Below are 15,215 nucleotides of genomic sequence, written 5' to 3' on the forward strand. Positions count from 1 at the left end.
TGGGTTTATTACATTCCTTGACAACAATAGTACCCAGATTTACACCATAGTTGAAATAGAAAATAAAACTTTTCATAAATGTGCTTATTCAACTCTCACAGTTGGAACAATGGATGATAAAAGATTAACTTTGGGAGCATAATACAGGCTGGGGCCATGCATACTACAAATACAGAAACTTTTGGTAGTGTGAGGTATTATAATCAAAAACACATGCCAACAGTTACAACATAATATGTTGTATTATAAATTGTCTAAGAAAAACGCTAGACTAGACATATGTCACCACACGTGTACATGCACCACATACAGTAAAGCGGTAGGGGTTGCTGCTCTCTGGAAACTCCCAGGTCAGAAGAACACTGGTCTTAGTGGCCAGATTAACTGAAAAATTCCTCGGCACATCTGCGAAGCAAACAAACAAAGAAACAAACAAAAAAACAGAGTCACTCCTGGTGAACCATTTTATTCAAATCAGCGGCTCCTCTGCTTTCCCACTGCAAGTCTGTAAAAATGCAAGACATGTCAGTCAGATCTGTTACTGGAGAAGAATGCATGATGGTTAAAAGGATGGGCAGGTGATGAGGAGAGTGGATGGCAAGAGTAATAAGTACAAACAACAGACAGACCGGCTGCAGGAATGTGACATGCCACATTCTCAGTGTGTACGGTTGTGTGTGTTAGACTCAGAATTCAGCATGTCAGCAAAGGCTTTTGGAAAAGGTGGAAGTGGAGGTCTATCAGATAAAAAAAGCTTACCTGTAGATACAGCAGCAGACGCCGGTTTTCACTCGAATTCAGACTGAACACTTACCTTCTGTATTCGATACTGTATACCCATGGCCTGTATTGACTTTTACCTGAGGGTTTGTGATAAGCAGTGCTCTTGAAGCAAACATCCATTAACATTCAGCCTGCTTCCACTGGTGGTGAAGGGTAGGTGATGAAGGTATAAGTGAGTGAGTGGAAGATTTTGGGGGAGTAGTCGTGTCCCCCTGGACTTCGCAGTTCTCTGCCTCTCTGAGGTGCACAGGTGAAGGGCCAACCTATAAGAACTGGCCCAGACTTCATTAAGTTTAGTGTGTTGGAGTGAAATCCACAGTAAGGGGAGCAGAGATGTGAAGCTGAACCAGTGCTTAGAAGGTAAAGGGTAGTCCTGAGGCCTGAGGCCAGCCCTACCTGTTTCAAAAGCCAGGGTTCGGCTCACCACAGGTGGAGTGAAGGGGCCTGGCCCTGCTTTGTTGTGGGCTCTGAGCTGCATTTCGTAGGCTGTGCTGTGATTGAGGCCCAGGATGGTGTAGCTGGACTCACTTGCTGGTAGTGTGATTAGCCATGGGGGAGCCGGGGGGGCTGGTGAGGCTGAAGGGCCAGGGTCAGCAGAGGGATTGGGGCCCGCAGCCTCTTTGAAAGCTATGGTGTACTCTGTGATGACACCGTTGCACTCCTCTGGGGCAGGAGGCAGCCATGAGAACTGGAGGGAGCAGCAAGTGGCATTAACAAAGTGAGATATTTCGGGGTATCCCAAGGGCGGAAACATGGGAACTGTTATTTCCTGCTGCACTGCATCTCCGTAGCCTGCTCGGCTCTTTGCAGAGAGGACAAAGACGTAGGAGGAGCCTGGGGAGAGGTTTCTGACAGTGAAGTTTTTCTCCCGATTTGTGAAATCCACTGTGGAGTCTAAAGATGTATTCTTCAGGCCAAACTGTAGGCGGTAGCCCTGGATTTCCACTGGGGCCCCCCGGCTATCAGAGCCTGACTCAGAGCACTCCAGCGGAGGAGCCCACCGCACCACCACTGATGGGCCCGATCCTGGACGCACCCAAAGGGAGGGGGCACCGGGCACTGCGAACGACAGCGTAGGCAGCAGAAAATCAATTGTAATATATATATATAAAAACGTATATCATGTAAATCTTGTACAAGAATTACAATTGATTTGGCTGTTTATTTACTGCCGGCTCATGGTGCAGCTTACTGTAAGATCAATTCTTGAGTATGTTACTAAATCCAGTGCAGTGAACTGTATATTTGGCGTATGCTTACCAATCCCCAGGGTCTGCACCAGCTTGGCTTTGCTGTGTGCTCCATCCCCTTTGGTGGTGTATGCTGCCACTGAGACGGAGTACAAAGTCTCTGCTTTCAGACTTCCCAAAATGAGCTCCTGAGGAGGAAAACACAAAACTGCACCATCAAATACTGCTACCACATTCATTTAAATATGAGACATTCTCGTCAGTCCTTTTCTTTACACTTATTGTTATTAACAAAATGGCACATATCAGAAGCTAATCAAATCTCAAATTTAACGAGGAATTCATTAACTGTCTGTGTGTAATGTATTGGATGCATTGTGCTGTATGTATTAATAGTGAGTTCATTTATAATGAGAAGAGGATGGGTAGTCTGCACTCACATATTGAGTTGAGTCATCCTCCTCCATCTTATCCCGGAGTCGAGACACACCCCGCAGGCAGCCGAGACAGATGAGAGTGAGTCAAAGGACAAAAGAAGAGAGGGAGGGTGTTTAATGAAAAAATAAATGACCAGCATTTAATCATTTAAATATTCGGCTATGATGTCACCTGGGACTCATCCAATAAGAGGTCTTTGATCCTGGGAAGGTTTCGTGATTCGCCGCTCTCTGCTCGACTGAAATGCACCTGGTAGCCACGGACCTGGCCTTGCCGTAACCGTGGCAACACTGACCGCCAGGTGACTCGAAGCGCTGAGGAGTTGAGCGGCTGGACGTCCACCTGACGAGGGGCTGCACCAGGAACTAAGGGCGCACACACAAGCGCACACACAGATGCAGAATTAATTAAGTGACCAACAGTCTCGCCAGTAAATAATCAGCTAAGCAATCAATACTGTTTAGGTCTGATCTACGGCTCTCACTCTTACCGTCCTCATCAGTTCTGCAAAGGGCAGCTGGGCTGCTGGGTCCAGTTCCCTCTGCAGTTGAAGCTGCCATGGTGATGTTGTACCAGCTCCACTTCTCCAGCCCCTCTAACACAGTCTGCCCCTGCTGGGCCGGGATAGGAAGCCCCTTCACCTCCTGGCCCTGACCTCCGCCTCCTGCCCCAGAAACTCTCTGGTATCTCAGCTCATAACCTGCCAACTCGCCATTCTGGCCCTCTAAAGGAGGCGGCCTCCAACTTACTCTCAGCGAGGTGGAGCTGGCACTCTCGCAGGACACACCCTCGGGTGCAGCTGAGGGCTCTGATTGGACAAGGGGCAAGGAGGGCAATTGGCAAAAAGTTTTAGGAGAGACCAAAGAGAATAGGGTTGAAAAAGCAAGAGAGGGGGGAAATACAAGCAAAGGATAGGAGATAAGGATAAAAAAGGAAACAATAAGAAACGAAGGTAAACTGAACTGAAAGAGATAACACCAGGAAAAACATGACTCATAAAAGGGGGAGTGACCACGTAACGTAAAACCATAATGTTAGGCTTAGAGCCTAATGAAATAAAGCAGAGACGAGAGTATTGACCCTGAGTGGACAACTTAATTACACCGAAGGAGAATGTGCATTTGATACCCAATGATTATATCCTTTGGCTGTAGCGCGTGGCAAAAAAGGACCCAGATTTATGAATGAAACAACAGACAGTTTATATAGTATTTCTTTCTAAAGCAGGGATGCACAGCTCAGTACACAGGTGCACAGACAAATATACACATTTCACAACACCAGCCCCCATGGTGGCATAATCCTTGAGTCCTCGGGATAATAGAGTGGTTTGAGACTTTCCACTGCTGACTAGGGGAAGGTCTTGGGCTTCACAGAGGGAAGAAACAAACAAACTAAAACAGATCTCACACAGCGCAGAGAGGATTTAGGAGGCAGGTAAAAGGAAAACAAAACAGGGAGCCCAGGAGAGAAAGGCACTAGACGGATATTGAAAGCCAGGCTCGAATGATGAATTGAATCAGAAGTAGGCTGAGATATTTACTGTAACAAACAGAAAACTGAACATCACCTTCATCACTGCAGATTTCTCAACTGAAGGTATCACTCACCCTATACACTATTCCTTAAGGAGCGCACACACACACACAATGGTGAGCACGGCCAAGGCATCTGTGCTTGTGCGTGAGCCTGGGAGTGTATGGCATGTGTGTATGTGTGGGAGTGTAATAGTCATAGCTGACAGGTTCAAGTATCTATCCACTCAGCCGTACAGCCACTGTTCTGTTGGCCTCGGGGGACAATCTAGATGTGCACCAAAGCCTGGCGATAACAAAGCACACATAACCTCCCTGGGAAATGAATTCTGCTGCATGAAATAGTCTGCTTATCTGGCACCTACCCTTTCCTGAACCCCCCCTCCTCCTCTTCTGCCACCTCCTCCGGTGTACCACCTTGGTCTCGCTTTTTTTTTGTTTAAGTCAAGAGTCAAAGGAGACCAGCTAAAAATGTTTAGCACATTTTGTACTGTAGGAATAGTCTGAATGTGAATTCACAGTATGAATCTTTTGTGTATGTTGAGTAAATACTTGACAAAAACTTACCGTTGAAGTGATACAGCGCCATGATCTGCAGGACCTGGGACTTTTCTCGACCATGACTACTTTTTTCATTCTTTTCCTCACGCCATTTTCTCTCTTATCTCTGCATTTTCTTTTTTTCCTTCTTGAGAGCAGACATGAAATGACTTGTGCCATTTCGCTTATATGACTTTTATCAGTGATTGCGCAGAAAAGGAAGAGAGAAAAGGAGACAAGGGAAAGAGTCCAAGTTCAGATAAAGTACAGACTGACCGGCACTTACCTGTCAACACAGCAGGCCAACGGCCATCCTTTAATGCTCCTCACCACTGGCTGTTAGCCAATAAGTGGCAGACAGTTTCACCCTTTCAAAGACATTAGACACTGATAGAGTGGAAAAAGTGAAAGGAGGGTGAAGAAAAGGAAGACTGAAACATTAATCGGCGCTCCATCTCCATCTGTCATGGTGTTTTGGCTGTGTAAGAAAGCGAGAGGCTGAAGGGAGGAAGAAAGGCACAGTCAAACATAGATGGATGGATGGGAGGGGGCGTTGGACAGATGGGTTGATAAATGAGATAGATGGAGAGATGTGAAGATGGTTTTACCGGGTCAGGAGCCGAGGACAATGTACTACGAGCTGTGTATGTAGTGGACCAAATATTTGCAGGAGATATGTGTATAAGGCTCAAACATAATGCAGATGACCATTATGGCATCAGTGTGTGTGTGTGTGTGTGTGTGTGTGTGTGTGTGCGTGTGTGTGTGTGTGTGTATGTGTGTGTGTGCCTGCAGGCACAGTATGTGGACCCAGTCAAACTGAGACGTACTGGCTTGTGACGTCCTCTGCACCAGTTCATTGGTGAAAGCTCCGATGCCTTTGCTTGAGATGGCGGCCAGAGAGAAGGAGTACTCGGTGTTCGCTTTCAGACCTTCCACTGTGTAAGAATTTCTGGGCCCGAAGGTCAGCTTCTCCTATGAGAGAGAAGAAAGAGGAGCAGAGGACAGGGCGAGAGGGGCGACGAGGGGAGCGAAGAAGAAGACATTAAAGGAGAGTTGGAGAGAAAAGGAGATGAGGACTGACCGGGGGTTAATCTTTTAAACTTCTTCTTCCATCTGTCCTCTCATGCCCCCGTCTTATTAAGAAATCTACTCAGCAGACAGTTTTATAGAAAGAGAGTAAGAGGTCTTACCAAACTGCCAAACCTGACAGGTTTGTAGAGAAGCTCATAGTTGACGATGCCCTCCTTGGTGTAAGCAGGTTCCCAGGTCAGCTCAATGCTGGTGTCCGTCACCCTACCGACCTTAAACTTCCCTGGCTGACCTGGGACTGAAGGGGGCAGGACAATCAGTCAGAACATGTCTAAATATATATCACTTCCACAGCCTGGTGCATTTTTGTGTTGCAAACCAATTTTCACACTATTATCTGCCAAAGTTAGAATGATGCCGGTTATTTCATCATATTTCATTTTGTTCTTGTTTTATGTAAATAGTATTATTTTCCTCCTGCCTGGCTATCTCATTTTTTTTAGTGAATTTCTGACACTGCTTTGTTGTTTTCACTCTAACACACTTTGTAATGCTCTTTAGAATAGTGCTCCGTAAATGAAGATTATTATTAATATCATTAATACAACAATGGGAATTATGTTGGCAGGGAAATGGTACTGTCAATCAGATCTGATTAAACCACTCCCACACAGTCCTGAGTAAGCAGAGTTTTGTTTTTCAGTGTTAAAATAGAATTAATTTATCACAATGGATGTTTTTTTTCTAACTCTAGCTGTAATTGTTGCTTGTTAAGTCAGAGAAACTTGAAGTCATAGAGCGATTATCATGGTTCGAAACCAATCCATTTTAACCGTAACAAATTTTTCAAGTGTTTGTGTCATACCGGAACCAAAAAGCAATTTGTACTAATTCTCGATGTCATAATATACACCCATTGACCCATAAATCCCCAAAGCCTTGCATTTTTGTGCAGTTTTTATATAATCTTATACCTTTCATGTTCTGGGAAATAGTAGACTTTTAGGGACATTTAATGGCATAACAGCTACACAAGAATTTAAACCGGTAATACCATCAGAGTAATCATCTCTTTGTCCCTCCCATCACATAAAACCAGTGACAGCAGCTGTCGCAGAGACACGAGCAGCACCGAGGTACGAGGGACACTTTTGGCTGTTAATCCCTGTTTCCTTCTCATAAGTACCCGCAGTTGTGTCCTAGCAGGTGGAATTTAGTCAATTTGAGGAAGTCACATTTTCTGACAGGTCAAGCTTATTCGCAAAGCGTTTCTCAGTGGATTGGCTCACAAACTTTACATAAGTCACTGGAATAAGCTTCTTCACAGTTTGTATATATGCACACGCATGAATAATGACTCATTTGTGCTCCGTTGCATGCGCACGTCTGAAAAACAACCACTGCTCTCCTGCACATGAATAAATGAAGGCCGCTACTTAGCTGTTATCTATGCAGCGGCATGCAGTGCATAGATAACAGCTACCGGTTGATTATGTTTATGCACTCACACATTCATAGTCACACACTGACCTCCAGGCAAGACTTTAACATGGACGGGGTCTGAGAAGGGTCCGTCCCCTACTGAGGTGAAGGCCAGGACCTGGATGGTGTAGGTCTCCGAGGTGATCAGGTTCTGAATGGTGGTGATGACGCTGTCCTGGACGTTGTGGATCTGCCACTCATTCATCGGTCGGGACGGGTCCATGGTGTAGTACACGCGGTAGCCTTTCACCTACAACAGAGCAGCAGGGATTGGATTTTAAGATTGATCCATGGTAATCCATAATACCATCTTTCAGCACAACTTCATTAGAGCATAGGTCACCATCTATGAATGAGTTTTCATTCTCGTCCAGATGGTCCTGTGGATTTGTTGGTTGAGTGTTTGTTAGAGGACGTTGTCACAAGGTGATGTCCTCACGTTTCTGGGGCTGTTGTGCAGTTAATCCTTATAAATAAATCTCACTATGAGGTTGACCAAACCAGTTCCAATACAAGCCGTGGTTCTCATATTGTATTGCTTATACCTCCTCCTTTGGGATTTGTTTATGGGCAGGTCGGAGTGTAATCCCACTGCTGTGACATTGCCCTAGACTTCCACCACCTCTCCTGTTAGAACTCTTTTAATATCTATAATCCCCATTTGCTCTCAATTCAGTCTTGCACTTTTATGAACCTACTGTACAGTTAGGTAGGCTAGAAAAGGACATAGGCCTCAAGAGGGAGTGCTCTTAACTTAGAGAGGACAGTCCAATTACCTTTCTTTCTTTAGAGGGTGGGGAAAGTAGCAAGGGAGTTACAGGAGAGAAATCTCTGGCAAGACACAATCCCTGCAAAGGACATGAATCTGCACACTGGAATAAAGCTCCCAATGGTGAATTATATTAAGGCTTTATCGTTTTAGCCTCATGTGGGCCTTTGTGCAATTTTGAAATGTTGCCAGTCTCCATAAGCGAGGGTTAACGTAATGTCAAATGTGGGGAATGTATGCTCTCTTGTACTTAGACTGTTAAGTTATCTTAAATTATGAGCATATTCACATTTTAGTTTTTATATGTTTTGGTTTTGGCTAACGGAAGAAAATGTTAAACTCTGGATGTAGGGTCTGGGAGCTGTCACACCAAATGGACTCTGCTTTCTTTTATAACGTTTATCTTATTCCAGAGAACAGACTGGCTTTTCTTAAGTACCAATTATTTTCCTGCAGAACATTTACCACCATATTAAGAAAACCAACAGATAAAGGAAAAATGTAAACTGCATGTTTTCTGCTGAAAACAAATCAAAAAGAGCTGTTTCAGTCCCTGTCCCACCTGTCCATTTGGTTCCTCCGGCTCCTCCCAGCGGACCATCACCGTGTTCTGTGAAATAATGTGGGCCTGGACATTTCGGGGAGGGCTAGCCGGGGCCTGCTCTCCTGTACGGGCCTCCACGCGCGTAGAGGAGGGCCCCTGGCCGATGCTATTGAAGGCCGATACTCTGATTTCATACTCAGTGTTGGGGTACAGTCCCCCGATGCTGTAACGGGTGGTGGTGATGCTGTCCACTGTCTCGTACTTGCTATCAGGTCCTTTGGCTCGGTATTGAATGATGTAGTATGAAACAGGGTCTGGGTTCCCGGAGTCCCATGTGATGGTCACACTGGTGGCGGTGGTCTCGGTGACGATGGGCGTGCCAGGAGGCTTTGGCAAAGCTGGGGATTAGAGAGAGGGGAAGAGAAATATATTATTTTTCTGTATATGTTCTGGTATGTTATGACTGCATTCATTCATGCTGTACATTTTGTGCTTTATTTTGTTTATTTAAACATATCACAATAACATCTCTTTCTACTATTATGTTCATTTGTTTAGTCTTACTGCATCCCTGCTTCTATTAAGAAACTGCATTTCCGTGTAACAGTACTCCGTGTGCAATTAAGCAAAGTACAGTTAAGTTGAATATAATCTAATTTAATTAATGATTTAAGGATATTAAGTTACAGTACATTCATTTGGTAGATGTCTTATCCAAAGCAACTTAGAAACAGGATATCAAGTGGCCTCCCACACTGATGATGAAGGTATCTTAAACATACTATATATGGTAAAGTATGGAGAAAATTTGCTTGACAGAAGTCAAATGTTATATTATTATCCTGGAAATTTTGAGTATCCAACTCACCTGACATGCATACATTTAGAAATATAGAGAGAACCCCTCTAAATCCAATCTATCTTCAATACTGCACCGAGGCACTTTTCCAAACCCTTCTCTCTCTCTCTCTCTCTCTCTCTCTCTCTCTCTCTCTCTCTCTCTCTCTCTCTCTCTCTCTCTCTCTCTCTCCCTCTCTCCAAGAGCCAAAATGATTAATCATGCAATTAGAGGGTCTCTTACTCTTAACTAAGACCTGAGCAGTGGCCTCAATGATACCCAGACTGCTCATAGCCACACAGGTGTAGTTTGCAGACTCCCGGACACCATTGAGCTCCAGCACGTTCCGTCCAATCGGCATTTCATCCTCGGGGGTCAGGTCCTCGCTGCCCAGCATCCACTTGACGTATGGCATGGGCGAACCCACGGCCACGCAGGTGATATTGACGCTCCCTCCTGGCATGATCTCATGGTTGGAGGGGAGGATGGAGAAACGAGGGGGCACGCGGCGCACTGGGAAAGGAGGAGAGTCAGGGTAGAAAGGGAAGGGGGTTTGGGGGTAAGGTGGGGGAGGAGAAAAGTGGGCAAGGGTGTGAGGAGAAGAAAGGCGGAGAAAAAGAAGGAGGCGGGGAGGGAGTGAGGGAGAATCAGAGAGAAAGAGAGAGGAAGAGCGAGGCAGAGAGCAGAGTTGAGATTGAGAGAGAGAGAGAGAGAGAGTGAGGGCAAGAAAGATAAAAAGAAAGAAAAAAGAGAGAGGAGAGGTAACAGGAAGGGGGAGAATGAACTTCAGGGTTTTTACAGAAAATTACATAGGGATATTTCAAGTTTAGTCCCAATTACTTTATGGCACTGATGATTCCAACAAAAAGACACAAATCTTGTGTTGAGCTCAACCAATCAGAGTGAGCTGCCTACTCAAAATAATATAGTGACAAACTCTTGAGTATCATTTCAACCAGGACATGACACCTATAGTCAGTTTCTCTTCTTTAAAGCAGTTTTCTTTTGGGTTAGCGATCAGGCAGGGAAAATAAGTGATTCGGGTTTTTGATTGTAGTTCTACAATTATTGCATTTCCCTTTCTCAGCAATGTTAAACTTTAGCAGAAACTTCAGGGAGGAACTTTACTTTGTTTAGATTTCTGTGCCTTGAGGTGCTTCTGCATTAGATGAGCTCTTTTTAGAGAGAGTGTATGCATCATGGGCACCGATCAATAGGCTCTGCCTGCTATTCGTGTCCCCATGAGAAGAACAAGTAAAAGTGGCAACTTATATCCGATACTGCTTCTGTCAGAGCTCAGTTAACTATATATTAGGGAGAGATGTATCGAGAGACTGAACTCATAGGTCACTTGCATGCCTGGGCGACTCAAGAGGGATAAAATGGTGGAGGAACACAAAGAAGAGAACGAAGAACTGAAGACTGAGAGGAAGACAGAGAGAAGCGAGACAAGACAGACCGAGGGATAGGAGAGAGAGAGAGAGCTAGAGAGTGAGAGAGAGCGAGAGAGCAAGAGAGAGAAGAGAGAGAGAGAGAGAGAGAGAGAGAGAGAGAGAGAGAGAGAGAGAGAGAGAGAGAGAGAGAGAGAGAGAGAGGCAGCTCTGCTTCTCTTCCAGACAATGACAGGCAATGTAGCAAAGGACAGCCACATTGTACAACAAGATACTGTACAATACATAGGATTCATAACTGATACAGTGTGTAGTCAAATGAATTGAAAATGTGGACAGGAGTGGATCGAGGGTTCCAATAAGGTGTTGTGGCAATTACAGAGTGATCATTGGACACATTAAGTAAAGAACACCAAGACAGCATGAAAGAGGCAGAACGGGAAAGAACGAGTGCGAGCAAAAAGAGAGATATGTGAGGTAGTATGTGCATGTTTATAAGTTAATAAACTTATGTACATGTGTCTGTCGCTCCTACACATCAGGGTGCAGACAGAATGCAGAAGAAGAAGAGAAAAAAGGGGAAGGGAGAGGAGGGGAAAAGACAGGGAAGTGGAGATAAAGAGAGGATTAGAAGAGGGTTTAGGGGAAGGAGGGAAAAAGGGGGAAGAAAAGAGGAGCGAGGAAGAAGAAAACACATGGATCTATTTAAAAACACGGCTATATACCAGAGTCAGGCCCATTCAGAAAGTAGGTGCTTCAAAAGTAAGAAAAAGAAAGGCTAGCAGAGATCGGATGTTGAAGGAAGGGAGAAGAAGAGGATACCCCAGGGTCACAAGACAGGAAACAAAAAGAGACAGAGAGAGTAACGGACAAACATCTCTGCATGGAAGGAGAGAATGAAAGGGAGGGCAGACAGAGAGCAGAAACATTGTTGAAAAACTCAACTAAACTCAACAATAGGAAGCTTACATGTATAATAAAACATGAATGTGAGAAGCAACAAATGTTCTACTCAAAAATGAAAATAGATTCAAATTAAAAAAGTAACTGTAAAGCCCTACAGTAGCAAAACAATGAGAGGCTAAGTTTGCTTTTGATGACTTGGAAATCCAGCAGTAATTCTAATGTAGTATATAATATATGAAATAAATAAATAAACACAGGAATGAATAAATATGGGCTTCATATGCTTCACAACCTCCACTCCTTAATGTGTAACATCATTACTTGGATTCTTCGTGGGCCACATCCCCCCTACTCAAAGAATCTAGAGACAATTGGATAGAAGTTAACATTTTTGCATGATTTCAACAAATTAAAAAAAAAAAAAAAAATTGCCATGAGGTCACTACCATTTCATGAATAACAGATAAAGTGCAAAGCATTTGGAATACTTGTAGAAAAAAAAGAAAGAAGCCATAAGATACCCAGAATTGGATACAGAAGTTGAAGACACGAAAGAGACAAAGAGACAAAAACAGGTAGATCTGTTAGAAAACAGACATGATTAGGCAGGCATCTCCTCATCTGAGCATGCTGGAGACAGACAGACAGACAGACAGACAGACAGACAGACAGACAGACAGACAGACAGACAGACAGACAGACAGACAGACAGACAGACAGACAGACAGAGTGCATCATGACAGCTCCATGCACAAGACAGACACAGCAGGTGCGATGCAGCATGACACGACACTACCTGTTTCATTCAGTCAGTTATTTCATACCTATCAATGTGGCAAAAACACAAACTAAAAACACAATTAATTAAGCATATATGGATTAGTTTGGTAATATGAGCAACACGGGATGAAGGTGAAGACTCAAGATGATGTGAAACATGACCTCAGCAACATGACTATTTCTCTAAAAATATCAGTCACGACTGGAGACAAAAGACTGAAGAAATCACTGCAGAGACACAGCCGAGTACTTTACAATAAAGTGAGTTCATAACAAGGGATAATCCTTCACATGCTCACAGAGCCTGTAGCTTAAAGTTAATCGAGCCGGGCTGCATGATTCCCCTCCATTTTCTACAGTTTTGTGAGAGCCAGGAGCTTCAATCTTTATTAGCGGGAGCTATCATTAGTCCTGTCCTCAGTGCGGAGTCTGGAGGCTATAGGCAGGGGAGACCTTGGCATAGCCATGAGGATTACGCTGTATCTCAGCATTGCTATATGCCCGTTCAGCGCCGTCACCGAGCTGACATTTACGCAGCACCATCCTGTCTGTCTCAAGGACACGGCTTTCATTAACCACTGTAGTAAGAGGGGATCATTAATATCCCCCTCGATATCTGAAAATGTGAATGGATATGAATTTCAAATGTCAGTCAGTAGAGGCGTGTCTGAGTGTTTAGTGAAGATAGCAACAGCCAGTGAGATAAAGCACGGGCTATATTACAGTAAAATTATATGTATATATATATATATATATACTGATTAGTATGAGTACTCTGATCCTCAACGTAGTCAACGTATGTAACACAGTGTGGCCACAAGTGGCAGTTACAGGATAATGCTACATGCTAAAATTAGTGCAACAGTAGCATAAACAGAAACGAGCCAGCAAATCAGTGAACTGACTCAGTAATCTCAGTGACACGGTGCTAATGTGTCCTAAAGCGAGCTAACATTAGCCGCCATAAGCTGGTGGTCATACCAGAACCCAACATACTCAACGCCTTTGTTGGTGGGGTTGCTTAAGTTTAGGCATGAGGAAAGACCATTGGTTACGATTAGGGTAAGAATATCTGGGAAATCCAGTCAGAGGCAGTAAAACTAGTACTGAACTGAGCAAAGTTGGATTTTATTTCTTATTAATTAAACTTTATTAAGAAGAAGAATGTGTTATTGACATAGAATTGCCATAAATTATCAGAAGTAAAAGCACTCAAATGCAGAAAAAGGGCCCCAGTGAATGTTACGGTATACTGTTGTATATTATAATGTTAGAATTTTAATATCATATTATAGAATTCTTACTGATGCATACATGTACATATAATTTTTCCTGTTACAATTTGTTGAGGTGAAACTAATTTGAACTATTTTATATACTGGTGTCTCATCTAATGTATAAGAATGCATCATCCTATATCTATATCTATATCTATATCTATATCTATATCTATATCTATATCTATATCTATCTACATCTATACAATCTTCATTTATGCAGTAACTATAGCTGTCAAAAAGTGTAGAGGAGTAAAAATACAACATTTGTGGTGGAGTATAAGTACAAGTCTTATTCTCAAGTAAAGCACAAGTACCTCAAATTTGCACGTGAGAATCAACATGAGTAAATATGGTGAGTTACTTTCCACCACTGGTGATGTGATGGTTCTCTTGCCATCTTGAGTTCATGTCATGAATCCTGCAAAATAACTGACTCCTACAAACTTGCACAACAAATGTGACTTTAGAGCAGAAGGACATGTACAAGCGTGACCACGAGTGCAACATTTCCACTCAGTGCAGGATTGGAGAAGATGACATGGGAGCTGGGACACAACGTCACACATGATGATACAAAAGGAAAAAGAGACAACAGTAAGACGTGACAGCAAGTTCAATAATATCAATCCGAGCATATCAATAGGCGTGAACACACACTGTGCCATGCTCTTGTGTCAGTCCGTCAGTCAACAGACATGCAAGCGGTGCTCCTTTCTCTTTCTCTCTCACTCCTTCCATGCAAACATCGCCTCTTTTTAATCTTCCAATTCTTGGGTCTCCATGACAACAAGATCATACCATGCAGAAAACATTGATCGGGGAGTGAAGGCAATACCAAGGGTTCTGCACACAAGGCCTCACAATGCAGTCAATGCACTCTGCTGCGTAGGCAGACCACTTCATCATCGTAGCAGCTTTAGAGAAATCAACTCGCTTCATTTTGGAGACAAAATCATTTCAAATCTTCAAATCTACTTCGGTGTCCTTTAAATGTTTTTTTTTTTTTTTTTTTGTTTCTCTCTGTTTCAATAAGTGAAGCTTTCTGAAACAAAGGAGTAACAAAAGAAAAGAAAGAGCACACCAACCTTCTCGAAGCTCTGAGGGATGGAAGGGGGTTGATGCAGAACACAATGACGTGAGGGGGGAGAGAGAGAACGGGGAAACACAGAGAGAATAAAAACGGCCAGCGCAAAGCCACTCGCTCCACTGCATCACACACACACACACACACGCACGCACGCACGCGCACACACACACACACACACACACACACACACCATCAACACTCACACATTGCACACACACTTTCTCCGATATCCCACTTAACATAGAAAGTAGAACTTGCAAATGTGACAATTGGTCGTGGTCTTTCAGCCATAAGCCAGTGATGCACCAGCACCCACAGTCCAGATCTACAATCAGTTAAACAGGGATCCTGTGGGTGCCAAATGATGCCATTAACATATCTAAGAATTATATCCTGACTGTTTAACTGTCAATTTCCTTCAAATCTGCACATCAAATCTGTGTATCTTTTCCTCTTTATCTGCCTCTTGTACAGAAACCATTTTAGTAGACAGATCAGTGATGTTTCCATGCAGTTAAACCGAGGGGTGTTCCCAACTTCATGTTCAGTGTGATTTTACTGAAGGGGCTCGCACCAAGGTTTAAGGTGGACTTGTTAAGGGTGGTTGTGAGAAATACCAA

The 15,215-nt window shown here is 43.6% G+C and overlaps 1 protein-coding gene across 6 annotated transcripts in view; it reads right to left on the bottom strand.

The window, feature by feature from the left end:
* Nucleotides 1-15,215, bottom strand: part of LOC139338849 (receptor-type tyrosine-protein phosphatase S-like) — a 68,484-nt gene that overhangs the window by 15,518 nt on the left and 37,751 nt on the right. For 3 of the 6 annotated variants that reach the window (XM_070974132.1, XM_070974129.1, XM_070974128.1), the window contains exons 7-12: nucleotides 9,395-9,664; nucleotides 8,332-8,711; nucleotides 7,049-7,250; nucleotides 5,680-5,816; nucleotides 5,317-5,461; nucleotides 311-405 (exon numbers count right to left, since the gene is read on the bottom strand). In XM_070974132.1, coding sequence (XP_070830233.1) covers nucleotides 311-405; nucleotides 5,317-5,461; nucleotides 5,680-5,816; nucleotides 7,049-7,250; nucleotides 8,332-8,711; nucleotides 9,395-9,664 — 1,229 coding nt within the window. Of the gene's footprint in view, nucleotides 1-310; nucleotides 406-1,179; nucleotides 1,843-2,043; nucleotides 2,162-2,413; nucleotides 2,441-2,582; nucleotides 2,777-2,901; nucleotides 3,220-5,316; nucleotides 5,462-5,679; nucleotides 5,817-7,048; nucleotides 7,251-8,331; nucleotides 8,712-9,394; nucleotides 9,665-11,058; nucleotides 11,074-14,593; nucleotides 14,606-15,215 lie in introns of all 6 variants that reach the window. The other 3 variants (XM_070974127.1, XM_070974126.1, XM_070974130.1) reach the window with 2 other exon arrangements.

Source organism: Chaetodon trifascialis, chromosome 11 (genome assembly GCF_039877785.1).
Source record: "Chaetodon trifascialis isolate fChaTrf1 chromosome 11, fChaTrf1.hap1, whole genome shotgun sequence".
NCBI lineage: Eukaryota > Metazoa > Chordata > Actinopteri > Chaetodontiformes > Chaetodontidae > Chaetodon > Chaetodon trifascialis.